Source organism: Platalea leucorodia, assembly GCF_965183815.1.
Source record: "Platalea leucorodia genome assembly, chromosome: 4".
In the NCBI taxonomy this organism is placed as follows: domain Eukaryota; kingdom Metazoa; phylum Chordata; class Aves; order Pelecaniformes; family Threskiornithidae; genus Platalea; species Platalea leucorodia.
Window position 1 is genome coordinate 94,030,937 of NC_138826.1, and position 27,095 is coordinate 94,058,031.

The 27,095-nt window shown below is 38.7% G+C and overlaps 1 protein-coding gene across 1 annotated transcript in view; it reads left to right on the forward strand.

The window, feature by feature from the left end:
• NELL2 (neural EGFL like 2) overlaps positions 1-27,095 on the forward strand; it is a gene marked incomplete at both ends in the record, with an annotated part of 155,879 nt that overhangs the window by 38,665 nt on the left and 90,119 nt on the right. The window contains 5 exons of the mRNA XM_082308552.1: positions 2,292-2,364; positions 2,542-2,624; positions 3,681-3,809; positions 5,090-5,192; positions 24,505-24,596. Of these exons, the coding sequence (XP_082164678.1) occupies positions 2,292-2,364; positions 2,542-2,624; positions 3,681-3,809; positions 5,090-5,192; positions 24,505-24,596 (480 nt within the window). The remainder of the gene's footprint in view (positions 1-2,291; positions 2,365-2,541; positions 2,625-3,680; positions 3,810-5,089; positions 5,193-24,504; positions 24,597-27,095) is intronic.

Here is a 27,095-nt window from a genome sequence, read left to right on the forward strand (position 1 = left end):
AGAGTAATTCTGGCTATCTGATTTATGGTACTGTTGTGGTTTAACCCCAGCCAGCAACTAAGCACGACATAGCTGCTCGCTCACTCCCCCGCCCCTGGTGGGATGGGGGAGTGAAATGGAAAAGTGAGAAAACTCATGGGTTGAGATAAGAACAGTTTAATAATTGGAATAAAATAAAGTAAAAGAGTAGTTGTGATGATAATAATAATAATACACAAAGCAAGTGATGCACGATGCAACTGCTCACCACCTGCTGACTGATGCCCATCCCATCCCTGAGCAGCGGTCCCCCCCTCCTGGACAACTCCCCCCAGCTTATATGCTGAGCATGATGCCATATGGTATGTAATAGTCCTTTGGCCAGTCTGGGTCAGCTGTTCTGGCTGTGCCTCCTCCCAGCTTGTGCACCGGGCAGAGCAAGGGAAGATGGAAAGTCCTTGACTAATATAAGCACTACTGAGCAACAACTAAAACATCAGTGTGTTATCAACATTATGTTCATCCTAAATCCAAACCACAGCACCATACCAGCTACTAGGATGAAAATTAACTCTGTCCCAGCTGAAACCAGGACAGGTACCATGTAACTTCTCTTGGTACCTAGCATCCAGCAGTGTGTTAATTTGAACTACTAGGTTCTTCAGGAGCCCATATAAAGCCTCTTGTGTACTGTCAGGAGGTCCTGATTTGGGAGCCCAGGTGGGCTAGATGTCACAGCTCCCTGTTGTTATTTTGGGAGAATGAGAAGGAACCTGAATTCCTGGCAAGTGGCAGAGTCAGCTTGTATCACAGCTGATGTATGATGTATAAAGTTCCTCAAATAGTTGGAGGAGCTTTACTGTTGATTAATAGCAAAATGATTTGAATACTGTGTGTTCAGTGAAGCGTGTTTTAAACTTGAATGGGTTGGACCCTCCCATTCCTCCTTTTCATGAAAATGCCATAACTTGGGTTGACATGAGTTTGAAGTTGACACTGAGGAAGGAAAGGAGGAGAAATTAGTACAGCAAGCTTTTTGGTGTGCTCTTCAAAGAGGTCTTTGCTCCTGACTTCCAGAACACATGCTGTGGGAGGTCCTGATGTGGAGCCCTGTCTCAGGCACACCTCTTTTTTCACTGTTAGCTAATCACTGCAGCTCCTCATGCAGCATGGGGGAGCATCCGGTTGTCCTAGATCGTAGCTTTGTTGTTAAGGGAGAAAGGTAAGCATGGTGCTTAAGTACGCTCTTAGCTGTCCTCCAGTGACATCTGCTCTTCTCTGTAGGTTACTTAGGTTGCTAAATCACCGTATCATTCCCTTGAGGTCAAAATTCTGGTTCTTTGACTTCACAGCATCTATATTGAATGCCCTGTGTATGTGGGTGAAATGTGGACTTTTGCATTTAGTTTGCATTGTGTTCTTGGTGTCGTGAAACATTCTTTTCATAAACACACTGAAGCATGTTGTAATTATTTTGCTTTTCCTCCTAAGAAGGAGTTTTGGAGATGCAGGGAGGGAGTCATGGATGAAAGGGACATCTGGAGCGAATATGATAGGACGGCTCACTTTGAAATTGTTATTTGGCCTTTGCTTTTGGAAAGCAGCAGAGTGGCTGCTAATTATATCTTAATGACTAAGGATGCAGGTAAATTCTGCCTGCAAGCATGGGATCTATTCTTCTGGGTGAAACTGGCCCTTTCCAGATGGCATAGTTGAATTTCACACTAAGCTTCCCCTTCACCTAACTTCTTGCCAACTTGCAACTGCGTAACAGACATGTAGTTTCTCGTCATTCTGCATGCTTTATGAAAAGATCTCCATTGAAATCATAAAGGGTTTGCATGAATGTGTTTTTCCTGACTCAAATTTCTTTAATCTTCTCTTCTATTTGACAGTTATAGCTTAGTGAAAAATTTGCATTTTATTTAAAGGAGTGTTTCAAAGTAACTGAAACTGCAACTGTTTTTCAAATTACTTTTAAAGGTCATTTTCAAGCTTTTCTGCAATGGCTAACTAAAAATAATGATGAATTCAAAACAACCAAACTCTTGCCACATAATTACATCTTGACATTTAATCTTATGTCTTTAAAAATGATTCAGTATGCCTGTATTTGTACATCTATCTATTTTACTTTCTCTTTATTCTTCTATCACTACATTGGGTCCAGGCAAGAAGCTGTGTATTCAGAAATATTGTTTTTATCAGGCAGTTTTTCTGTGTGGGCTTTAATGTTTTACATGGTGAATGGAAAACATAATTTTGACAGGTAAAAATAATGTATCCTTTTTTTCCTCTCTACTCACACGTAGGGCATAATGCAAGATGTGCAGTTACTTGTCATGCCTCAAGGATTTATTTCTCAATGCCCAGATCTTAATCGCAGTAAGTCTATTAATTCTTATACCATAAAATGAAAGGTGTGCTTTATACCTACTTTCTGTCCTACAAGCTTTCTTAAAACCTTGAGTTTCAGTGTATTGGTTGTCAACTTTGACATGATTGAACCTATTGTGAATACATGGGATTTTTAAAATTAATATACATATTTTGTTATTCTAGCATGCCCAACTTGTAATGACTTCCATGGACTTGTGCAGAAAATTATGGAACTGCAAGACATTTTAGCCAAAACATCAGCTAAGGTAATGTTTGCTAGGAGTCATGACATGGGAGAAATGAGGACTCTAAGGCTTTAATTGCTGTCTTTTTAGATTATTTGTGAATATGTGGGAATGTGCACGTGGGTGCATGCGGAACATCCTTGCATGGTATGTTTATATGTTTGTATTTATATATCCGTGCCTCGTGTCTATACATACAAATTCCCAATTCAGAGAGCTTTCTTGTATTTTAATATTTTTATAGAATCATGTCTTTTAATAGTAAACAGAATGCAAATCCCTGAGCAAGAAAAGGGCTTATGGATATTCAAGCTCTATCTATTAGGCTAAAAAGTAAATCAACCTAGAATCAAATAGGTTACTGTGCTTATAGTGCTTATTGCAGCAAGACTTACTGGTCTAAGAGTTTTCTAGACCCGAGCTGGCAAAGGCGTGTTCAGACAAAATATATGCAAGACAAGGAATTAAGAATCCAAAGCAGCATTTTCTTTTTTTTTTTTTTCCCTAGAATATCACACCAAAAGCATTCATGTCTGCCAGTGAACATAGACTAGTCTTCTGGTTTTAAATGTCGGTTCTTTAGATGTCTGCAGGAATGCTGTTACCTGGCTGATTTGATGTTAAAAATGCCTTGATTGAAGTGGAGGAACAATTGCTAACGTTGGTTTTGAGCTTTACTTCCAATTTTGCCTCTGTACTCAGATGCAGGTCTTTTTTGCATAACATAATATCTACAAGTAGTTTATGTAGAGCAAGATTCTCAGTCAGTTCCCACATACAAAGATGAGAAATCAGGGGCTATACCCATCTTGACCTACTCACTTTGTTTCATGATGTCCCTGATGTCAGATAAAGCTGAAATGCATTGTGTCTTGCTTCTTAATTTCCATGTCTGAATGACTGATGGTTTAATCATATTGTATTTGACAATAATTGTTTTATTATCTCTGACTGCATTTTCCTACATGTATTCTCTCATCTGCATGCTTGATGATAAGAGGGACAGTTTCAATCATGTTTATACTAATGTGCAAACTGCTTACAAATTCAAAATGTTTTTGTGAACTGTAAATACAGTTGTCCCAAGCTGAGCAGAGGATGAACAAGTTGGATCAGTGCTACTGTGAAAGGACCTGCACAATGAAAGGCATGACTTACAGAGAGTTTGAATCCTGGACAGATGGCTGTAAGAACTGCACTTGCATGGTATGGCTACAGTTTGAGTGGAGACTCAGCAACTCTAGTGCTTCCTTTGGTTACAGTTTTATTGAGGCAGATAATGAGAAAACTTCCAGGTGTATGCTAGGTAGTGTTTCTACAACAAGTGCTAGAAAACCTGTTCTAAATCTAAGGAATAGTATTAATATATACATTTTCCTATTGTTTCAGCAGTGCCAGCATGTGTAGCTCTCCTATATTTCATGTCACCAAAGGCAGATGCTATGCGATATACTTAGCTGTCATGTTATTCCCATGCACTGAGTTGCAGACGGTTTCTCTGGATAATTAATTCCCTGCTTTTTATCTCTATAAACACAGACTTTTTTTTAGCAAATGATTTAATAGATCCCTTGTGCCTGATTCCCTTTAGTTGCCTTTGGTTACATCTCAGTAAGTAATAAAGAGCAAAGTGTCAGGGTCATATGCACGCTCTGTTATATCACAAATGAAAAAGATTTGTTAGGTGGATGGAAGATTCCCAAAGGTATCACAACTCCAGAACCAATTGCAAGTATCCTTTCAGGTACCAAACCATGGCATCTTTGTTATTGTCTGTTCATTTAAAACTCATAAATGCTATTTGAACTCATTAAATGCCTAATCCAAAGGCCATTAGAAATTGGTGAAAAAGACTGCTGTTGTCTGTACTGCACCTTTGATTTGCTGCTATCTATAATTTGCCAAATGGTTCTCCTTAAGCTTAGTATGATTTTGATCTTTATATTTCTGGAGGAATGTTAGTTTTGCTTTTAGAGTTTTGTGGTTGACAAGAAGAAGACTTAGTCCATGGTATTAAATTTGGCTGATAGCTATTTAAAATGCCTTGAATTTAGTGTTAAATGCATTATGTATTTTTGTCTTAAGTTTTTCTTGCAGCTATATTATTACCTTTTAGAAATGTAGTGTCTTTTATGTAAAAATCACAAGGTAGAGTATTGTTCTGTGAGGTTGTTATTTCACACTAATCTGTCAGTTTGCTGCTGATTGGCAGAATGTTTTACCTCCAAATAGATTTGCCTCTAAAAAAATCTTAGATCATTATCATCTCAAAGAACACATCATACGTGTCTGAAAGATTGCATGGATGATGTTCTAAAGGTATAGTTTCTGTTCTTGTAGTTATTAAAAGAACGATGTTAAAGTGTCTTTTTGGGTATTGTTAGAGAGTTCATTGCATTTAAAAATAGATTTTGAGTTTCTGTGTGTGAGAACATCTCTGCTCTTGCTAAATATAACTACTAGTTAAGCACCTTTTATTCTTCTAGAACGGTACTGTGCAGTGCGAGGCTTTGATTTGCCCCCTCCCTGACTGCCCGCTTAACTCTGCCCTGGCGTATGTGGATGGCAAGTGCTGCAAAGAATGTCAATGTAAGTCTTCCTGCAGTGCTTCCTTCTAATGAATATTTTGAAATCTGTAAAGAAAATGAACCTTTCTGTAAACGTGTCAGTGAAAGAACTGGTCAGGGAATGAAATATTTGGGCTAAGGAATGAGGGAATTTAGACTTTCCTGAAATATTTTGGGAAATCAAGAACGAGAAAGTTTTCTTTTTTCAGTTGTGGGTATTTTTGTTTAATTTTAGTTGTGGGTTTTTTTAAACATAGTATTTCTTATCAATGTTTAAAAAGAAAAAGTTACTTAAAAAACTTTCTGCAGGCTTCCATAGTCTATCTTTTAGACCAAACTGCTAGAAATTCAAGAACGATTGCTTGGTGTTTGTTTTGACCAGTGTTTCTAACACGTCTGTTGCAAGAAGAATGTACTTTCAACCTTATGTTGTAGTGCTAGAAATGGAGGTTCAGATTTATGATTCTTCTTCTGTAATTAAGGGAAGAGAAAACTCATAGTAGACCCAAGAGACCAGCAAAAACCAGATACCTAGAAATGTTCTTTCACAAAAGGTCAGGCAGAATTATACAGGAAACTGGATAGAGGTAATTTAATATTGTCATTTAAGACAGGTGATTACCTTTTGGTTTTATAGTATTCTGGTTTTGTTGCAAATAGGGCCAGAGAAGGGGAATTTTAGGTTAATCACTGTCTAGATGGACTATATATAATATTTCAGGTTGATTCTGGACATGTCTCGCATATGTGATGGTTATTTATTTTAGGATATGGTGGAATCCATTCTTGAAATTGAGCATGAGATGCACACACTTCTTTATTCTGTAAATGCTGAGATTTTTCTGTGTGGTTTCATCACTCTTCTACTGCTGCATAAAACTTCTTACAGAGTATAGAGAAATATATAACTGGTTAAAATGACATGTTGTAAGATAAAATTCAGGAAGATGTTTTGTACTTCATTGATCTTGCTCCCACAGGAGTTTATTAATATTTAATTGTGTTAGAAGTTACACAAACCATCCCATTTTGTGAAACCTTATTAACTTACTCAAGTAGATTAATTCTAATTGAGAGGAAATGAGAATTCAAATACTTCTTTTTTTATGCATTTCCATGCATATTAGATGGCACAGGGAATTGGTAAGTCAGGGATGTGAGATGTGTGGAATTCAAGCCTCTATTTGAATCTTTGACCATGTTGGCAGAGTTTTAAAATCTGATCCTCTGAAGTATGTTTTTGTAATGTACTGCCTGTGAATTGAGTTGCGAGTTCTCCACCCAGATGTTAATGGGCAAGCGCTCACATCATAAGACTTCTTAAGAAGTTGTTTTTCTTGGGAGTCTTGACAAAGGTCAAGAAATGTCAATGAGCATATGGACACTGACCTTGTCATACAGCATTACTACTTCTCCTTCCAATTAAGATACAGTTCTGGTACAGCATACTGTGAAGTTTACTCTGATATTGCCTTTTTGATATTCTTAATATTATCAAAAGCCTTTTTAGCTTCCAGTGTTGCTAATTTGATGCCAGTACATAATTCAACTTGTAAATAACATGCACATATATAACTCTATTGACAAACTACCAGAAAAATGATTAGATCAAAAAATAAAAATTTCTTTTGAAAAATTATTCCTAATTTCATCTAGGTTATTTAAAGTGCCATTGAAAAAAAATGAAACAACTTTTTAAGTGGCCAACTCCCTGGAACCAAAGGACAGAGTGTGTAAATTGGAGTCCCATTAACAAGGTAGTTACATACCAATGAAGGAGTGTAAAAAGTGGAAGTTAGAGGCAATGGAGACTGCAGAACCCTCACTTACTCTCCAGGCCAGTTTGGGGGAAATGCTGAGTTGTCACTAAGTTCATATATATGTGCCAGCTGTACCGTGTCATCTTGGTGTCTTCAGCTCAACGTCTGAGTTGATTGAGGTCAGTGTGCTCGTTGACCACGGTTCTTGCTCAAGGGGTAAAAGCTGAGTTCCTCCATTTGGATAGGTTCTGAGAATAACTTTTTTGTTCTCAATTCTTAGAGTAATATCAGGGGATGTGGCATCTGACTAGATTATGTAGAGCAAACACAGATGGTTTATAATTGGGAAAGCAGCTAATTAGGGTGTGTTGCTCAAGGAGCCACTATCGTTAGTATTGAACAGTCATAAATGCTGAGAAAAAGTGATGCCTAATACGCTGTTCTTTAGCTGAGTTCGCTATTTGTTTCAAGACAGAACATAGAATCATAGAAGCATAGAATGGTTTGGATTGGAAGGGACCTCTAAAGGTCATCTAGTCCAACCCTCCTGCAATGTGCCGGGACATCTTCAACTAGATCAGGTTGCTCAGAGCCCTGTTCAGCCTGACCTTGAATGTTTCCAGGGATGGGGCATCTACAACCTCCCTGGGCAACCTGTTCCAGTTTTTCACCACCCTCATTGTAAAAAATTTCTTCCTTATGTCTCGGAAATGAACTTCAGCCCAGCGCAGCATTTAAATATTGGATTGTGCAGCTTTGTTGTGTCTCGTTTGATGACATTTTGAACACTTGAGGAATTTCAGCACAACTGACTCTTCCTGTTTTTTCTTAAATATTTAGCTCAGGGAAGAACACTTAATAAGGAATGCTGTGTTGTGTTTTGTTTTGTTTTTTACCAATATTGCTTTGACTTTGGTTCTTCTTGTGAGCCAAAAGAAAACAATAGTAACAAACCCTGACCTTCTTCCCTAACTCTGTACCTTTGTTTGAGGACATTCAGACAACTTGTTCTGTTTTGTCTTGTGTGAAGGTTGATGCTGCTAGCATAAGGAATGGCAATACATGCAAATTATCATTTTGTTTTCTATTAGCCGTAATGGGCTAAAAGAAGCAGCGATCTTCCAAGGCACATAAATTGGCCAATGTGTTGGATATATGTGTCAGCTACAGGCAAGCTATTCAACATAAAATTCAGTCAAGCTACCAGAGCATACATCTTAGATCAATGGGAGCTTCCTGTGGAGAATTGTTTGGAGCTGGAAAGCAGAGACCACTTTCTTTTCTATTTACAATGCAATTTTAAACCTATCCAAGAAGGTATGTGCAAGAGGTCATTAAATTCTTTTCTCCTCTGCAGAGACAAATGCATTGTGTGGTGATAGGCACTGATACAAACTGGGGAGAGATTAAGCTCCCCTACTGACCCTGTAAAGTATTGCTTTAGACGACGGACTTGGCTTAAGAAGTACAAGGATGAGTTCATTTATTTTAAGTGAATTGTGGAAGGACTGCCAATGTCTTAGTAGCTGAGACAATTCCTACTTGGTCAGCAAATCTTTTTATGGTAACTTTTTTATTAGTTGGTGTATTAACACTAAGGCATCATTTCCAATAGCTATGTGATATATGTACTTTTTTAAATGGAGCCAGTGTATTTTTAACAAAAACTAGCTGATTTTCATTTTTTAAAGGCCCAAAGTGATATTTGTACCAGTATCTGGTGCAGTAATAATTCCCATCATCAAAGACTGATCGCCAGGAGGAAATTGCTCTCTTCTCATCACTGTCCTCCTCCCAGTGACATTGCAGATACTTATAGACCTAATCCCAAACTATATACATTTATCCCAACAGATTTCAGTGGAGGTTAAAGTCTGAGTTGTTATGTTCAAATCTACAGGCTGTGATTTTTCCATGCACTTGTTTTTTTCTGAAACAGGACATTGTTGGTTTTCTGGTGCATTGTAGCCAAATCCACACTCTAACACAAGTATTTTAAGCAACTGTGAGAAGCATAGGGCTGTATTGGATCAGCTCACACTTCTGTTGCTAGCAAGCGCGGAGAGAGAGCATATAGAGGGGTTATATAACTCGGGAAGGATTTTTGAACAAAATAATTAAAACTCAAATACGGATGTGGTAGCTCTTATGCATGGGTTTCTGATGCAGTGATCTGTCTTGCTAGCTTACAGAAACTTTTAATTTTTTAATGAAAATTAAGAAGATTCTCCCTTTTGCTCTTCATGATGCATTGATTTTTCCCCAAAGCTACACACTCTTCTGCAAGCCTCAGCACTTGTAGCCCTACTGACAGAGAGAGAAGGAGCTGTGAAAGCCCATCTGCTGCTCATTTGCACAGCAATTGACCATCAGCAAGAGTGCAAAATTTTTATCTAGAAACTTACGGAATATTGATTAAGCGTCCTCTGAAATTCATCATTTATCCAGGTGGACTGAAGCATTATGGACTTAAGCCTGTGCTGCTCACTAAGTTTCATCTTTTCACAAAATCGCCACCTTTACTCCGGGCTGAAGGAGTGGCACTGTCTTGCCTTAGGTGATGTGCATCGGTGGCAGCGTGGCACGGCAGCCCCCGCCTCATTCGCCCGAGTGCCATAGGAGGTTCTCCTGCATTCAGTGTGGCACAGAGAAGAGGCTGCAGCTCAAAGAAATGATCGAATGACAGAATTAGCGAGCGCTGACTGAACAGGCCATCTTATCCTTGCAGTAAATCAGAAGAAGGGGCAGTCTGGAAACCGAAGAGCAGCTCCAGCAGGCTGGCTGGGACACAGCATGGGTCTCAGGGCTGCGGGGCAGCCAGAAGGCTCAGGGTGACAGAGCAAGCATTGGTGCTGGAGGAAGAAGAGGCAGTTTTTAGCAGTGAAGTAATGGTTAGTCATTTATTATAGCTTTTTTTTTAAATGCACACTTTAGAATATAAAGGAGAAGCAACATTCTAGCTAATGAAAAGGATTAGTTGCTTTTTGATTATAAATATTTATATGTGGCTTTTTAAAGATACAAGTGAAAATAGAGCATAAATTCTGTTATTTTGAGTTTTTTTTTAATATGAAAAATCAGATACATTAGCCTACTTTAGAATAGTACTGAAAGATACCTGGAATGTAGCTGGCACTGGATTATTTCCTAGAGCCATGTTATTTATTAGAACCTCCTGTAGTCAGCATGCAGAACTCCTGAATTTTATTTAGCATTTAGCAGAATAGTGTCTGTTCAGCCTCCGCTTTCTGAATTTTCTATGGTGAAATGATTCACATCAACCTTATTTCTCAGGCTTTTGAATCACATACAATGATAGTATCACATTATAATGACAGATAAAAAGCATTATATACACACTTGTAATACAGAGATGAATTGCACTGTACTTTACTGCCTGTTTACACCATTTTATTACTTTGGCAACTCTGTGTCTTCAAAAGAAAGGCAGTACTTTTACTCATTTAGAAATACAATACAAATAATTTTTCTAAAGAAATATTTTTGAAGGGATAAAAATGTGTCCTTGAACTCATGTGGGTCAATAAAATCAGTGGAGCTATTTTAGATTTACAAAGCTGTAGCGGAAAAGCATAATTGATGCATGTATCATTTGTGAATCCAGCATAGCTCCTGCAATCTCAGAGTCTCACGGAATGGTTGAGGCTGGAAGGGACCTCTGGAGGTCATCTGGTCCAACCCCCAAGCTCAAGCAGGGCCATCTATAGCAGGTTGCCCAGGACCGTGTCCAGATGACTTTTGAATATTTACACAGATGGAGACTCCACAACCTCTCTGGGCAACCTGTGCCAGTGCTTGGTCACCCTCACGGTAAAAAAAGTCCAAGTGGAATTTCATGTGTTTTAATTCATGCCCATTGTCTCTTGTTCTGTCACTGGGCACCACTGAGGACAGTCTGGCTCCCTCTTCTTCACTCCCTTCCATCAGGTGTTTGCACACTTTGTGAAGATCTCCTCAGAGCCTTCTCTTCTCTGGGAAGCGTAACACCTCAGGAAGTTGAGCATTGAGACATTCTAAGAATGTTTTGGGGTCTTTCCTGTGATGAACTCAAAGGCAACTGAAGACAGTGGAAAGACTCCCCTTGGCTTTGGTAGGCAGGGCCAGTCTCACCCTTGACCCTAGCTGCTCAGTCTCTGCTATATTTTCCATGGTAAAGCTATAGAAATTTTCAAACTACTCTTATACCATAGCAATATATTTGGTTTATATCTGTTATATATCCAATGGCAGAATTGTCAGGGGCTTTTCGGTGCAGAGGTTGTAGTCTCCAATGACCTTTGTTCTTTGTAAGCTGGGCAGTATGCCTCCATCAGAAGGGAAACGTTGAGTCTTTTCACTTGCAGTTCCCTTCTGAGCAGGAAACTCACTCCTCATATGGCTGTTGTTCTGTGTAAATTAAAATACAGCTTACGGTAATTGGACTTCTCAGAATATTTTGCTTCTACGTTTCCTTTCTTCCTTCCCCACGTCCTTTGAATTTCATTGTTCCACATTAGCAGAGGAGGACTGGGGGAGACGGTTCACTGTGCCTCACTTGGACTTTTCATGCATCAAAGTGCGGCTCCCTGCTAGGTGAGTGGCTTTTTAGCTATTCTGGTCCCCATGCATTATGGAACTCCACTGGAAGACTCTAGATCTGGAGGCAATGTATCAGTAGATGAGGAGAATTCCAGTTAATGGTAAAGTCATCTAGTTTTAGTCTTACTGTGTGCCTGAGGAATGAATTATAAAATAAAGTATGCTTAAGAAAATCCTTATTCATTAAAATATATTACACTGAGTGTATAGCAATCTGCACTAAAGAAGAAATTGGAAACATAATATTGGTAATTTTATTGGTAGAGAATTAAAAATATTTTTTTTACATGGGAAATTTTGCTGTAGGCCATGCTCTGTTCTCCCCTGCTCTTCTTATAACCTATTTTGTCGAGGCTGTCTGGGAAAAGAACCTATTCTTTTCCATTCCTTTTTCATTATGTTCTTACCAGGGAGTTCACAAAATATCAAATACCTGCAGCATATTATTATTTTAGTTTATTTCCGATGCAAATAAAATATTAACATATGTTAGATATGAATATTTTGGTTTTCAGACAGCTGGGAGTGGACAGATTGGCAGTGTTCCAGTCTCTAATAAGTTACTACCCTGATTTTAGTAATGCTGATTTCACCAGAATTCGCTTAGTCAGGTGGCTATGAAATAATAATTTAAAAAAATTCTGCTTCCATTTATAATTACAAAAATCACCTAGGATATGTGGGTGTTCACATGGCTATGTGTTGATTTCAATATGTTTGTTCTCACCAGTGATGTGCTAATGTCACTCTGCAGCTGCATCATTGGAGTGTGTGTGTGTAGGTTGGGGTTTTTTTGTTTGTTTTGGTTTTTTTTTTTTTTTTTTTTTTTTTTTTTTTTTTTTTTTTTGTTCCATAACCAGGAGCACATTGCCAAATCAACAGCTTGTAGCTGATGTTCTAGTTTCTGCCTGGAGCTTTTCCTCTGTAGATCTTGCAAATTTCTGTAGTACCAGTAACAATGATCTTTAATGGGCACGTGTTCTGAAAAGAGCAGAACTTGTCTTTAGCTAAAAATCCCAAAACTGCAGTTTTTGGACAAAGTCACAGGATAATAACAAGTTGGAGGCAGAGAGCACTTCATGGAGCTGGATAGAGCAAAATGCCAAAACCCAAACCAACCAAATGAGATTCATGGCTTGTTGAGTCCTGTGCAGTTTTCAAAGACCAATTTGCACCTGACATACTCATTCATAACAGGATTGCCACATTGATGAGGGTCATCTGGGTGGAAAGCTGGCCTAGGGGAGACACTGGTAGGAGCCATGGGAGTGTAAAAGAAGGCACACGTACAGTTTCTGACAGTGCCTATGTCATGTGAAAAAATGGGAAGGCCGTGAAGGCTGAAACTCAATGAATAAAATACTGAAAAACCACACCACAAAACCGTCAATAACGTGATCTTATTTCCCTGGCAGTCTAAGGAAGGGATGGTAAAATATGCGTGAAGTTGATTAAGTGAGATTAATATAAAATGATGTATCCTGCTATCCTTTTTTTTTGTCTTTTTGTAAAAATAATGATATAAACCAGTGGCTTTCAGTCTTTTGGACTGCAGAAGTTTGAAATTTTTTCAGTGGAAACGTGTAGTGAATAATGCCTTCTACTGCTTGGTTAATTCTCTTAGCCGTTACTTGCAGATATCTGAAGTGTGAATGTATAGACCTCTAGGCTGTTATTGATCACTGTTTCTACATCTGTCAGCTCATAAAATATATTCAGCTTCAAATAACGGCCACTTTGTCCCATGTGAGAGACAACTTTAAAACTGAAATCTCAGCAGATATCGTGTAACAGCCCTTTCTCATACTTTCCTCATCTGTTCTTTTCAAAACAATCATTGCAGTCCTCTTTATTTGAAGAGTTCCTGCTACTTGCTTTCTTCACTGTACCAGGCACAGCACTGTATCTACAGTGATTCTCATGTTTTTGTATCACTGTTCTGCATCTTTGACAATATAGAGAGTGTTTTTACTAATTTTGCCTTTTGCCTTGTCAGATTTGTTTGTTTGTTTGTTTGTTTGGGATTTTTTGCTATCCTGAAAGCAAAGCAAGAAAATATGCTTAACTCATCTGGGAAATAGGCACATACCTGTTATTTCTAGTGAGGGAGTACTTCAATACTCTGAAAGTAGGGAAGATGAACTGGCATGATTCTCCCTATTTCATTATTACTTTGACAAAGAGACATAAGTTCAGGTATTATTTCCTTAAGATGTTTCGTCAGGTTATATTCATATTCACCAAAGTGCAGCATCATCTCTAGGCACATTTTCCAGGCTTCTGAAGAGGTAGTTTGTTTTGTAGATATTTCCATTATGCCATATGATGTCTCAAGGGCCTTAAATGAGAAATCAAATCTGAGTATAGCATAGGAGAGATAACAATCTTGCATATGGTTGTTGTGAAGTTCTCAGACAGGCTTCTTAATAGTAGTGAGAATAGAATATGACTTCAGAATGCTTAAATCTTGTTCATGGTCTTCTGTACCTCTGTATGTATAGAGTTGGTGGTAAGGTTTAAGCACCTAACCACAAATTTTTCATTTCACTAATTTTGCAGTATTTGATTGCAGAGTTGCTATGAAGAAATGTGGGAATAAGTGAATACATTTTAAAAATAGGAAGTGAAAATAGAGATATAGATAAATAAAGGAGTCACATCCTTATTTTCATGCATCAGTTCAACCACCTTGATTCACACATTTGGACCTTTGCTCCTGTTTCCAGTGTGACATCTTGAGTCTCGTGAAAACTCAATGGAAGTAGCAGGTTAATTCGTACAGTGTGGGCAAACAGATTAAAAATCTTCACCTTGGCTTCTGCTGTACTCTGAAACTGGTCTGTGTGTACCTTGGATCTTTCATCATCTGGGAAGCTATTTACCAGTACTGTTTAAGGCACGTCCCAATCATTCTTCTTTCTTGGTGACAATTGATCATGGATGCCAAGAGCCCTCTCCTTCATTCTTTCCAATAAAACTCCATGTTTTGAAGTCTAACCTCTTTTAAACTTATGTGGACAGATATCAAGGTCTGTTAAATAAAATCCTAAGGTGGCTGTTGAAATGAAACATTTTGTTTTCAACTCTCTCCCTTGGAGAATGACAGCCCTTTGCATTTGCTGCCCCCTCCCCCTCCCAAAAGCTTGAAGGTCATATTGCGAAACAAACTGTATGTTGCCATTTAGAGTGCAGTTCTTAGCAATGGTTGACTTGGAAGTAGGTAGATGCAGTGAGCAAATTTATTTAAGTGGCTGTACTTGTTATCACTATTAATTATTTGTATTAAGGTACCTTTAAAACCGTGCTATTATGAAGAGCCATCAGTCTAGTTACTGTACACACAAAAGACTCTGTTCTACAGGATTTGACAATTTAAGTGTAAGAGAAGAGATAAGACACTGGATATAGAGCCAAAGATGTGGGGAGAGTAAGGGAAAACTAAAATAAATGAGTCATTGTCCTGTCAGGCTTCTCTCTTGGGTGTGTCTCTGCGCTTCTGGCTAGATGTTCATGAGCTCTGACCTGGAGCTGTTGGCACTGTGGGCTATGCCTTGTTTTCATAGTCAGGATTGTGTCCTACAGGAAAAGTACATACTGAGTTACTGACATTTATTCAAGATTTGAGGGCAAATTTTTTCTTTTTTCTTTCTCTCAAGATATTTGCTCCCACTGTTTTAGCTCTTAGAATAACAGAATTTAGACGGAGGGGGAAAGAGAAACTAATTTGACTTTTCAATATAATTTGGTATTATAATAAAGTTATCTTATGTCTTCAAAGCATATTTCTAGCATTATGGTTATTTGATCCTCTCATTTCTTGTGAAAATACTGAAGTATTTCCCATGTATTGAGGTGATGTGATCACAGGCAATGTGATCACAGCTGGATTCATTTTCTCAATCCCAGTAAAGTTCCCTCTAATAAAACTAGGTTGTTCCACAGGAAAGACAGTACTTGTTCTTGCCAGGGCAACACCCCAAATTTCTTATCTGTCAAGTTTGATCATCATAAGTCCATTTTTCCTTTATAATTCTACTAAATATCCATACTAGATCTCCACAGCTAACAAAAACAAGGTCTTTGCTAATAATATGTTGCAAACAAATTCAAGAATTCGTCAATGCAAACTGGTATTTTTCTCTCAGGTTTTCAAGAGCTTGAAAAAAATGAAAAACACCGAGAACAGGTTTCCTAAGATTCATTAAGCATTTTGTCTTAATGCTGTTTAACCCATTCCAGTCATTTCTGAGATTCTTGGTAGTAAAATAAATTACATTTAAAGAGGTACCTGTTTTTTTTCCATGCCATTGAAATTTAAGAATTGTACTTTGCCTTATGCAGGTTTGATGCCAATGGGTGATAATTAAAAATGAAATCTTTTTTTAAACTGTACTTTCTGATTCTTAGTTTCCATAAAAAGGTAGTGGTAGACAAAGGAAGAGGAAAAAAAGTGGGTTGGCTGACATATCAGTAAGATGAAGGTATTGCAGCTTTCCTAGCGACTGCATACACTGCAGCCCCATATAGACAAAGACACTTGATTGCACAAGCATGCAAAATCTGAGTCCAATGTCTGGAAAGGTCCCCCTGAAGACAATAGGAGTGTTAACATAGATATATAATTTTTTGTTGTTGTTGTTATCAGCGACTCTAAGGCTTTCCCTCATTGATGTAGTTCCCAAACAAAAATGGAATAGTCCCATTAACAGTTGCTATGAACTCCAGCTTACTCTTTTTCTGTGACTGAGTTGTAGCATCAACAGATGCACTCTGGAGAAATTAGCTACAACCAAGCAGAATCTGTGAACATCTGCTCCAGCTACTTTTACATTTTTAATTATTTCAAATCCTGAACTGACTTTAGACATGAAGTACTGTATTGTTTGGGAGTGCACAATGGATAATAGTAAATTCTGGCAGCCTTGAGAAACAGAGGCGTGATGTTAGGTGTATATAGGTTTCTATTTAAAGTTGTCTTTTGAAAATTTCCAACTCTATTGGTAGCACCTGATTTTTTTTAGATTAGTTTTTGATTAAATGCTATTTGATAATGAATGTTGAGAGTGAGTATATAACAAATTTGGAAAGCCGATTTGCATAACTGACTTTAATCAAGATTTCCAAAAATGTGTTTACCTTGCTGTCTGTATTAAAAACCTTTTGCTGAACTAATGCTAAGGACTTCGCTTAAGAACATTAAGTAGAGTTCTCTGGAGTGTTTGTGATTATGCCAACTAATCCTGTCATTCCGGCTGAAGTGAGGGAGGAAGATGATGGATCTCTGAAGAGGGCTGGGAGGATGGGCAGATTCCTTATGTGGGAATGAAAACGGGAGGAGGAAAAGTTGTGAGTGTGAAACTCTGCTCAGTTCCTGTACAGACCTAGATGCAGATACTTTGAAAGAACTGAGTGAGATCTAATGACAGCTATAGATGTGATGCTCCATCTGTGCACTAATCCACTCCTGGAAATGTCTAACCACATTAGACTGGCCTGTGTCATTATGCAAATAAGGCATATGTGATTATTACTGTAATATCCAAGTTAACAAGGGGCTGCCATTTGTAGGGGAAGTGAAAGCAGTTGGATTTGGGAGGACAGTACATACAGTGAAATGGAGCTACATGATGCCAGGTCACAAGAAGTCATGCCATCACCAAGGAGGTGCATGCAGCAAAGTCACAGTGCAGAATTTCTAGCTAAAGTGTTTGTGGAAATTGTTCTGGGCCAAGGAAAGTCTGGTTGAGAATGGGAGCATCAGCAGGGGTCCCTGATAGTCACTCAGATATGGGTGTAGTCTGTGGGTGCTTAAATAATGTGGCAAATTTTTGGAGCAGAAGCTGTTTGCAACATCTATGGCTTGGGAGCATGGAAATGTCACTTCCAAGTTATTTTCACCCAAATAAATGCTAGATTTACTATTTTGCGGTGAACTGAGTAGTTTTGCTGTTTGCATAGGATGTTTTTTAATGCTGTCAAATGAAACACTGTCAGAATCTCTGAAGGTGATCTGTGTCCACAAGGCTGCAGAAAGCAACCATCTCACTAGTCAGGTGCAAAAATGCATCTTTGAAAGTTATGCATAACTGGTGCACACTATTTTTTCATGGCAAATCTGGGCAAAAATGGGGGTAGTATCCCAAAATGCTTTATTTCAACCCCCCTCCCTGTTTGAAGTCTCTGGGGAGCAGAGTAACAGTTACCCGTGTAAGGGCTGTTGCAGGAATAGCTGTCCTCCCTTGTCGTGTCCACGGGTGGTCTTAACTTACGACATGGTAGTGGAGAATGCAACCTGTTTTTTATATAGTAAATTAATGGGTGATAACTGTTTACCTCTCATAGATTTAAAATAGTGATTCAGAAGTGTGCCGGTCTTTAGCAGTTCTTCGTTACTTTCAGAAATTCCTAACACTCAGTCCTAATCAATGAATCAGATTTAATCCTGCATATGGATCCCTGTGACTTGAGGCTTTCTGATGGGTGTATGTGCAAGTTTAAGCATGCCATGAATTATAAAGTGTTTTAGGGAGGTATCTATTTATTTTTTTTACACTGCACCATTTTTCTCTTAACAAAGTTTTCAGAAAAGCTCCTTTTACAGTTAGCCCAGCAGTCCAGCTGAGAGAAGGTAGAACTGAAGCAGAAATTTTCCAGTCCTTAGTAGCTGCCAGCATTTGATAAAATATCTGTTTGCACCTTTACTAAGATATAACTATGTCACTACTATTGCGAATAGCTTACGTAAGGAGTCCATCAGAGTGTCTAATCCCACTTTTATGGGGACTGAGTGGGCATGTAATGTTTGCATTGGAGTTCTTCTGGTCTTGCAGACTGTTGTGCTATTTATAAACCTTTAATATAATTGTAATACAGTGGTCATATAATTAATATTAGCCTTAATTGCCTTTCTTCTCTTGACACCCTCCAAGGCTTTTGTCTTGGTATTTGATTTTATTGTTTGAGATTTTGCTGCAAAAGTTGTTTGAGTATCGGATGGCCAACATGGTTAATTCGGCATAAAATGGACGAGCATTTTGATCACCTTAGTAATGCCGGAGTTTTCAAAATCCTATTTTTAGAGTCCAAAATATTCCAGTTCTGTTTGACAAGCAGAATATGGTCCATTGCTCTAAAGCCGAAGTTGTGCATGTCTGTCAGTAGAAATGTTTTGGCTACCATATTTAACCAAGCTAAAGTTGCAGTGTGGATAGCGATAATGCCATTTTTAAGAGAAGCTGACATCAAACACATTGTCCAGATTGGATCTTTGCTTAACTGGAGACGGCCACATGCTCACTTTGTGCTATGTGATGTCCATTGGCTTTGATCAGTTGCGAACTCTTTCGCAGACTCCCTGTCCTGCAGCCTACTTTAGAAATTTTACTTCATCTGTCAGGTCTATTTGCCTCAGCTGAACTGCTATCAACAGAGTTTTTAGTCACATTATGATGTTCTTTTTCAGTGTTCAGATTGCTTTTTTAGACTTTAAGGATGCCTCAAGGAGCCCTCATTCTAGGGCTCAGATGAATTCTGCAGAATACTTCCCAGCAAGAACACATGGGATAGATGAATTATGTCATTTCCCCATAGTAGTTAATGGAAATATAGGAAACATGAGAAGTAGGTGAAAGAATTTATAATTTTAGATTGACTCCTTGCCAATGTGACTAAACAGCCCGTTAGTGTTGTTGGAGGTGGCTCCCACCACAGATGCTCTTAAATGATCATAAAAGTACTGTAGAACAATGACTTTGTGTTTTCAGTGTAATAGAGACATTTAGCTTTTCCGACCAACAAGAAATAGGATACAAATAGTAATTGATTCCTTATCATTAGGAAATTTCAAATTGGATTTTCTTTTTTCAGTTGAGGAAGCTGAAGCATATACATGCAGCTTTTCAACAGTGATTGGCTGGAAAAATTAGCAATATATTTTCCAGCTTGAAATCTGGAATCGTTTTGAATTGTTGAGGGAGACAGCATGAAATGAAGCAAGTCTCCAGTCTCACTGACTGCAGTAACAGAGGAACTTGTGCTCTCCACAAAATGAGCAAAGAAGAAATAACGCCCAAAGATAAATGAGAAAGGGATGAGAGCAGTGCCTACTAATGGTGTGGCAGTCAAGAGAGAGAAATTTATGAAAGGTGACCATTATGTCTGTGTGTTTTTCTAAGGATAAAGCGACTCGGAGGTTTTGCACTATGTAAGCTTGCAAAGTAGGATTAATGGGACTTAAACAATGCCTAAGCCTTGATCTCTGAACAGTGGAAAATGTAATCAAGGAGATTCCAAGGAGGAGTTTGGAAAATTAAATGAACAAAACGGGGTTTTTTTGTATGCTAATTTTGGGTGTTTCCCCCCCACCCCTCAAACCAGCATGTGTGAACAAAGAATGCAGCAACATAGAATTAATTACCAGATTTAAAGTTACATTCATAATTACTGAAAAATTTCACAAAACTTTGAGTCACATCTGCCACTCATTGGGCAATTATGAATACAAGAAACTAAAGCCGTTTGAGGAGTTCACCAATGTCCTAAACTTTCTGCTTTCACTTGGTGATAAGTCTGAATCCAAATCAGCTTAGATACCACGGGGAAGTGTACGTGTATTCCTCAGAGGAAGGCATACGCAATCGAGATAGCGAAGGTGATAAATAAAGAAGTGAGAAAATGTACTAAATGACATCTTGTGAACTCAGTGAACAGAAGGCAGGAGTTAGCTGGGTCATGGATTTTGCGTGGACATTTTAAGAAATGCAAAAGGAAAGTGTCATCTGGAGGCCAGTGGGAAGAAAAAAAGAGTTGTGAAAGAGAAGTGATGGTTTGACAAACTGTTGATAATTCACTGAGTGAACACAACAGCCAGCAGGCTCCTGAAAGATTCCTTTAGCTGGATGAATATGGAGAAGATGCCATGCTATCACAATGTGCTAAATGGTACTACAGGGAATAGTTGTATTATCACTACACCTGCGTAAATTAGTGGTGGGGATACAAGCAGACCTTGCTAATAATTTTTTAGACCCTCTATTGATGCCTATCAATGTAATATTTGATCGCCTTCTGTATAAAAACATATCAAGAGTAGTGAAACTTCCTAGTAGGTTTTGTAGACTGCCTGTTTCATCTTCTTAGAAAACCGTGCTTTGAATAATATACATTGGTTTAGGTACTGGGGGGCATACGGAGGTTTGATGGCAAGAGGAAATGGTTGATGTAATTCATCTGTAGATGAAATCAAGTTCTGGAACAACTAATCATCAGGTAATTTCTTGACTGTGACTCAGTCTGTCGAATGAAAGGACTTAGGGAGATGAAAGATGATATGTTTCCCCAGAGAGATACCAATCACAAACTAATCACAGTATCCTGGGAAGCATCTAGCCAAGCAGAAATTAAATCTTCACTGGACTTTCCAATTACACAGTTCTACTCCAGATGTTCATGTTGTTGAAATATCTTTATTTCTGAAGGAAAACAAAGACATGAAACACCACAATCATGGGATGAGTACTGGCTGTGACAGTTGCTGGCAGGAGGCAGGAGAAACTGTGTTCCGTTCCCCACTGCCTGGGATGTGGGTCCCACTCTCTTAGGAGGAAAGTGGGGCAGAAAAAGTTAGCTTTGTCTTACTAGAAATCTTTCCAAGTGTGCTCAATGCTCACCTAACCAGACAACCTTAGAGTAAAGTTTTTAGAAGCCTTCAGGTGGCTTGATCAAAATCTGCCCTTTGATGTCTGGCAGGATGCCTCCTCTGTGGGCAGCAGCAGATACCCATTGGTATGTCTTGTTAAATAAACATGGAGCCGGTGGCACAGGTGTAGATGAAGTGCCCATGTGTTTTTTGTAAGCTCATTTGGCTAATTTAGCATAGGTGAGAAGAGAAGACTTAAGTGGTAGTGCTCTGAATTAGAGCTTCAGAGTGTACCTTATTTCTTGCTGCTTTTTAATGGAAGGAACTGTCTAGGTATAGTGGAATCCTTCAGGTTTTAGAGATCACTAGTAGGAAAGAAATAATCCAGATGAGGTTGATTTTGATGATTTCAAGAAGAAATGTCCCTTTTGAAAATAATCAGTAAGAGCAGCAGTCTATAAGAAGACGTGCTTGGGCTTGTGTTCAGATTATTCAGGTTAACACATTTTCAATTTGGTTTCAATTTAGTTTTTCAGTTGGGCATTTATTGTTTTTTGGTTTTTCTCTTTTCTTAAACATAGTTTGGTCACTCTGTATAGGCAGGTTCCTGATACCCGAGGGCTTTATAACCTTGCTGACAAGGCCACAGCAAAATCCAATAGTTGGAAATGTTTATTTAGGGGAATTCAATGAATGAGATGTAATTTTGTTAGCTGCATGATGGCCAGGTGTTGTGTTGATACGTGAGGACGTGGAGGTGGGGAAGTCAGCACTGCTTGTAATTTCTGGGACCCACACAAGCAAGTGTCTTGAAACATGCACTCTGCTGCCACTTTCTAGCCTTTGAGAAACAATCTTCAAGTGTATGAAGGGGCAAGGGCTGTCTGGGCAGAGTGATCTCTCACAGCCCCAGAATTTTAAAGTTTTTCTTTTTTTCAAGGCTTTACGGAGAAGAGTTGATTTTTCTTGCAGAAAGCAAGTGTTTGCGATACTGCATCACTGCATTACAATAATTTTGTATGCCAAGACTTCAGAGGGCTGTTGGTGGAATCAAGAAATAATGTCCTGATTTCACACTAGGCTGGATGTCTTCTTTTGATGTTTTTGCTATGTATATTATTTTCTAAGTTTCTCTGAAGAATCAGAGGTTTGTTATTGTTGACAAGGAGACTGGATTCAGTGGACTATGATCCATGGTAGTATCCATACTATGAAAGTATGGATACTTCTTTTTAAGATGCCTGGGTGGTCTTATTCATATGTTAAGAGTATTTTGGCTTCAGGAGAGGGTTTTCTTCCAAGACAGAATGACAGTGATCTTGATGTCTTTTGCCTTTCCTGTGAACAGGCATAGTCTGCCTGTTGGAAACATGAGGATGTGTTAAGTTATCAGTCCATTGCCATTGTGTGGTCCTCAGGCACTGCTATACTTCATCTTTTCCGGTCACATGTGGTTCTTTGAAGCTTGAAATGTGTGGGGCAAGGGAAAGGGCTTAATATATGAGTATTTCAGTTTAGTGTCATGGCCTGTAATATATAGGAGGTGATATATATGACTGGGTGATTGCCTTGTCCTGTCTGGATTCAAGATCTGCTAGTGCCCAGTAAAGATTTATATAGATTTTTTTTTTTTCCCCCCACATACTTCCTTCTAGAAGATCTTGTTTTCTGGGAGAGGAGAGAGGCATGTATTGAGCTTTTTTGACTCTTTGTGACATTTCTTTGTGGATGTTGCACAAACTTGCTCCTTCTGTTAGCCCCAGGACTCTCCCCTGCACTCTCTCCCGTGGCTCTTTTCTGTACTTCTTTTATTAAGTCTGACTGCAAACTCTGCCATTCATGGGATTTGGGGTGCTGCAATGTGCTGTAATATTACTTCCTGAAAGTGCTGTGCAGGTGTATCTCACGCAAGATACTTTATATTTTATAAGATGTTACAACTCATATTTTGAATGTGAAAAAAACCTTTTTTGTCACTATGCCCATCACTTCTTTTTCAACATCAGTTCCAAGAGTTGACTTTTTACATGCTGACAAACGAATAAGAAGGTTGTAAAATCAAGGAGCTGCAAGTTAAAAAAAAAAAGTGAAGGACAAGTGAAAATAACAGTGGTAATGGTAATTAATACAGGTCATGCAATAAAAACTCTCGTACTTTTAGGTATTTTAAAATCGTCTACAAACTGTAGTCTATTTAAACAGAATAGATAAATCTCTCTGTGACTGAATTGTAGTAGAATTGATTTACAGCTCCAAATCAATGATTAGCAATTTAGGCCTCTAACGTGTAATCTGGAACTTGAAAGTGGTAACCTACTCCTGTTATTTCATGATTATGCTTACTTGCTGAGCCCTGACTGTGTCCTAAGCAACAGAGACAGACATCTGATTTTCTACAGCAGTTTTCTAGCAGTTACATTACTTAGCCTTCATACTTCGCATAATGTAATTGCAGTAATGGACCCATTTAAAAAAAAGGAAGACAGTTTGCTGGGAAGATATTTTATGTAACCCTTAAATACTGAGTAAGAACTTTAGTGAGCAATCCAGCATGAGCTGTGTCAGCACGCTGCTGTAAAACCTGGTACTGCCAGGGCGCAGGAGTGGCACCAGGCCAGGTTGTGGTATAACAAACACCAAGCCTGGGGGCATCGTTCTGTCATTTGATCATCAGAGACTTGATCCTACTTCTGTTGGGAAAAAAAAGAAAAAAACAGTCATGGAAGGTCAGTTCCTGTACAATAAAATTCATATGCTCTAATATATTTCAGCAGTAACAGTAAATAACCGGATAATCAAGATACAAATACATGAATACCTGTGTGGGGTGATGAAACATCAAAGGGCTGTGATAACAACTAAGTATGTGGCTTCAGTGATCACCCTCTGTCATACAACATTCCTCTTCAAGAAACTGATTATCTATTAATGCCGCTCGCACTGCTCTCACAGCTCCGTTTTCCTTTTCGCCCCTGAGCTGTGTTGCAGGCAGTCACAGCTTCCTTGGCGTGACCTGAGACACGTCTCTTCTGCCCTCTCAGTAGCCATCAGTACTCCATATTGCTTCAACATCCTTCACCTTCTACTTATGCGCGCTTTTCTGGTTCTTTCGTGGTTTTTTTTTCTCCTGATTTTTTTTTTTCTTGTGATATCCAGACTCCTACAGGTGGGTTTAGAATATTCTTGCAGCTGATTCAATCTTTTCATTTTGAAATGCAGTTATCTTTAAGAAAATGTATCTGTTCTATAAGCAGAGTACTAACACATTTTTACAAAGTCATTGTGTCATTGTGTTTTGTTTTTGTTTTTTTTTTTTTTTTTTTTCTTTCCTCCTGAAGCGGTGTGCGTATTTGAAGGCAGAACCTACTTTGAAGGACAAAGAGAAACTGTGTACTCAAGCTCAGGGGACTGTGTTCTGTTTGAGTGCAAGGTAAGAATACTGTTGATGGAAAAAATAATTCTTGCATGTTAGAAATATCAAAGTCCCACTGAAAGAAACTGTTGAAATACAGACAGGTCTACCTTAGGAAGTGGCAACAGAAAAAGCATCTAAGGGGTCCTGTGTTTATTTTGTCTTACTGAGTTCCACATCAAATTTTGCAAATAAATTTACTTTGCATAGCTGCAAGCTTTGATTACGCAGCTTGGCAATCAAGCTGCATTCTTCCCTCCTTAGGTATCTTCTCCATCATCAGTAATAAAAATGAGCAGACTACCATATGTTTCCATTGACACATGTGCAATGTTATTGTTCAAAATTATGTGCTCAGGTACGAGAGATGCACAAATGTGATGCGGGGCATAATTTGGAATTCAAGATAATTCTTAGAGGAAAAGCAAGATGAAAAAAGCAAAAGAGCTGGCATACCAGGTGTCTTTTTTTCTAGTGATGGTAGAGTCGTTTTATTTGTAACCAGAACATGCCTGATACTGAGTCAGTCTTGTCCTGCTGCATGAACAGAGTTGCTCTTCAGGGCACAAATGCACTTTAAGGGCAAAATATACCCCAGGGACGGCTGCGGGTTGAGAACTACACAAACTGCTGCAGTGAGTCCCGCAATGCCTCTGCCGGGGAGGGATGGGGAGGAGTTCCCTCCAGTTAGAGCGCTGCATGCTGTGGCGTGGAGTTGAAAACCTGAGCGCCCATTTCTAGGGCAGAGAAAGAGAGGGGAGCAACTCCTCTGGCCACTCTGCAGCTATCTATTGGACCAGTTTCTGGAAATCTCAAAACATCTTCATACAGTTGTGAAAAAGTGTGTTTTACAAAGTAGGAATGGGGACCGTTGTCTTACTGCCGTTGATTTTAATCTTTGTGAGCTTAATTCCTGGAGTAGGTGCTTTGAAACCCTTTTGAGGAAGGAAAGGAGAAGCTGACCAGAAATAATTTTGGATTCAGTCGTATGCTTTTCAGGACTGTGAGCTTGTGTTTTCAACATGACACTTGGGACATGAATTCTGTGATTAGTCAATGGATATAATTAACAACCATCAAAAGTTATGTGATGTTGCCTCATGTTTCATGCAGCTGGCAAGTGCGATACTGTACGAACAGGACACCTCTGTTGGCTGTGCTAGTCTGTATTTTGTCGATTATACTTGTTTGCTGGTGGGCTGCCTGGCTGTCCTGGTAGAAATATTAAGCAGCAACTTTGGCTGATTCAAATGCTACTTTTTCAAGGACCGAAGTATATACAGTTTCTGCTGAACAGCCTTGTGAATGATAATTCAGAGCAGAAAATCCACATACTGTAAACTGTGTTGGTCAGTTAGGAAGTCATAGGTGGGCACTATTTTATTACTACCAGAGTTCTCATAAAAGTGTATAATTAATGACCCCAGCTCAAGAGAGGCTTAATAGGAATGGTACAAGTACTGATTTCATGCTTGAAGGCTTATAATGTTATCAAGGCAATGTAGAGAATTTCTTCTTTTTGTCTGCATGTAATTCTAAACATCATTTTTCATTTTGTTTGGCTGCTGCAGTTGTGCCTGCTATAGGCACACACTTCTCTGTTTGAATATTATAAAACAGGTGAATGAAAAATTCTCTTTCAAATTAGAATTTGTAAAGGAATTAAAAGCAATCCAGACTACTCTGATATTATTTCTATCAAATGCTTTTTTTTTTTCTTTATTTTGTGGGATTGCTGGGTTTTGCTTGTCCTGGCATACAACACATCTGTGGCGGGTTTGCTTTACTCTATTACCAGGTTAGGGTTGGTTTCTCTGTCAAGATTGTTTAAGGTAAAGTTTGAGCAGTAGTTTTGATATTGGCCATTGTGTTCATGTTTCATCTTTATATTTCATGCTTAAAGAGGATTTAAAATTAAATGCTAGACCCATAATAGTAATAATAAGTGCAATGGCATATGCATGATTTTAGGCACTTTTCTTGCACGCAGAAATACAGGGTCCTGAGTTCAGTGAGCTCATATTTTAACCAGATTGCTGATTTTAAGGCAGATGCCTCTGAGGAACATCTTGTTTGCCTTGTTTTCTGTCTTTGCCATATCATGGCTAGAGCACTGCAAGACACATTAATTAGCACCCGAGGGAGACTAAAGGTGGTACATCTGCGGTAGCCGGATTGCTAAGGCAGGCATTTCATGTGGTCATACTGCAATGATTGCGTGTGACCTGCGCTAAGTGCCTGAAGATATTCTGATACTGTCTTGGCACTGGGCATTTCCAGATGCCTGATCCAAACTTAGCTGAGAAACCCACTCTTTCCTAATAGGGAATCAGTGCCAGTTTCCTTCAGTGTTACTACCACAACATTGAGATCAGAGATGTTCAAGTTTGATTTTTACTTGCTGTATAAATAACAAGCTGCTTTAGAGTATTCATTATGAGGGCCCTTGATTCTGGAATCTGTTGCCTCAGTTACAGAGTAACTGTTACTCTTTCAGGCATAATTTTAAGAGAAACT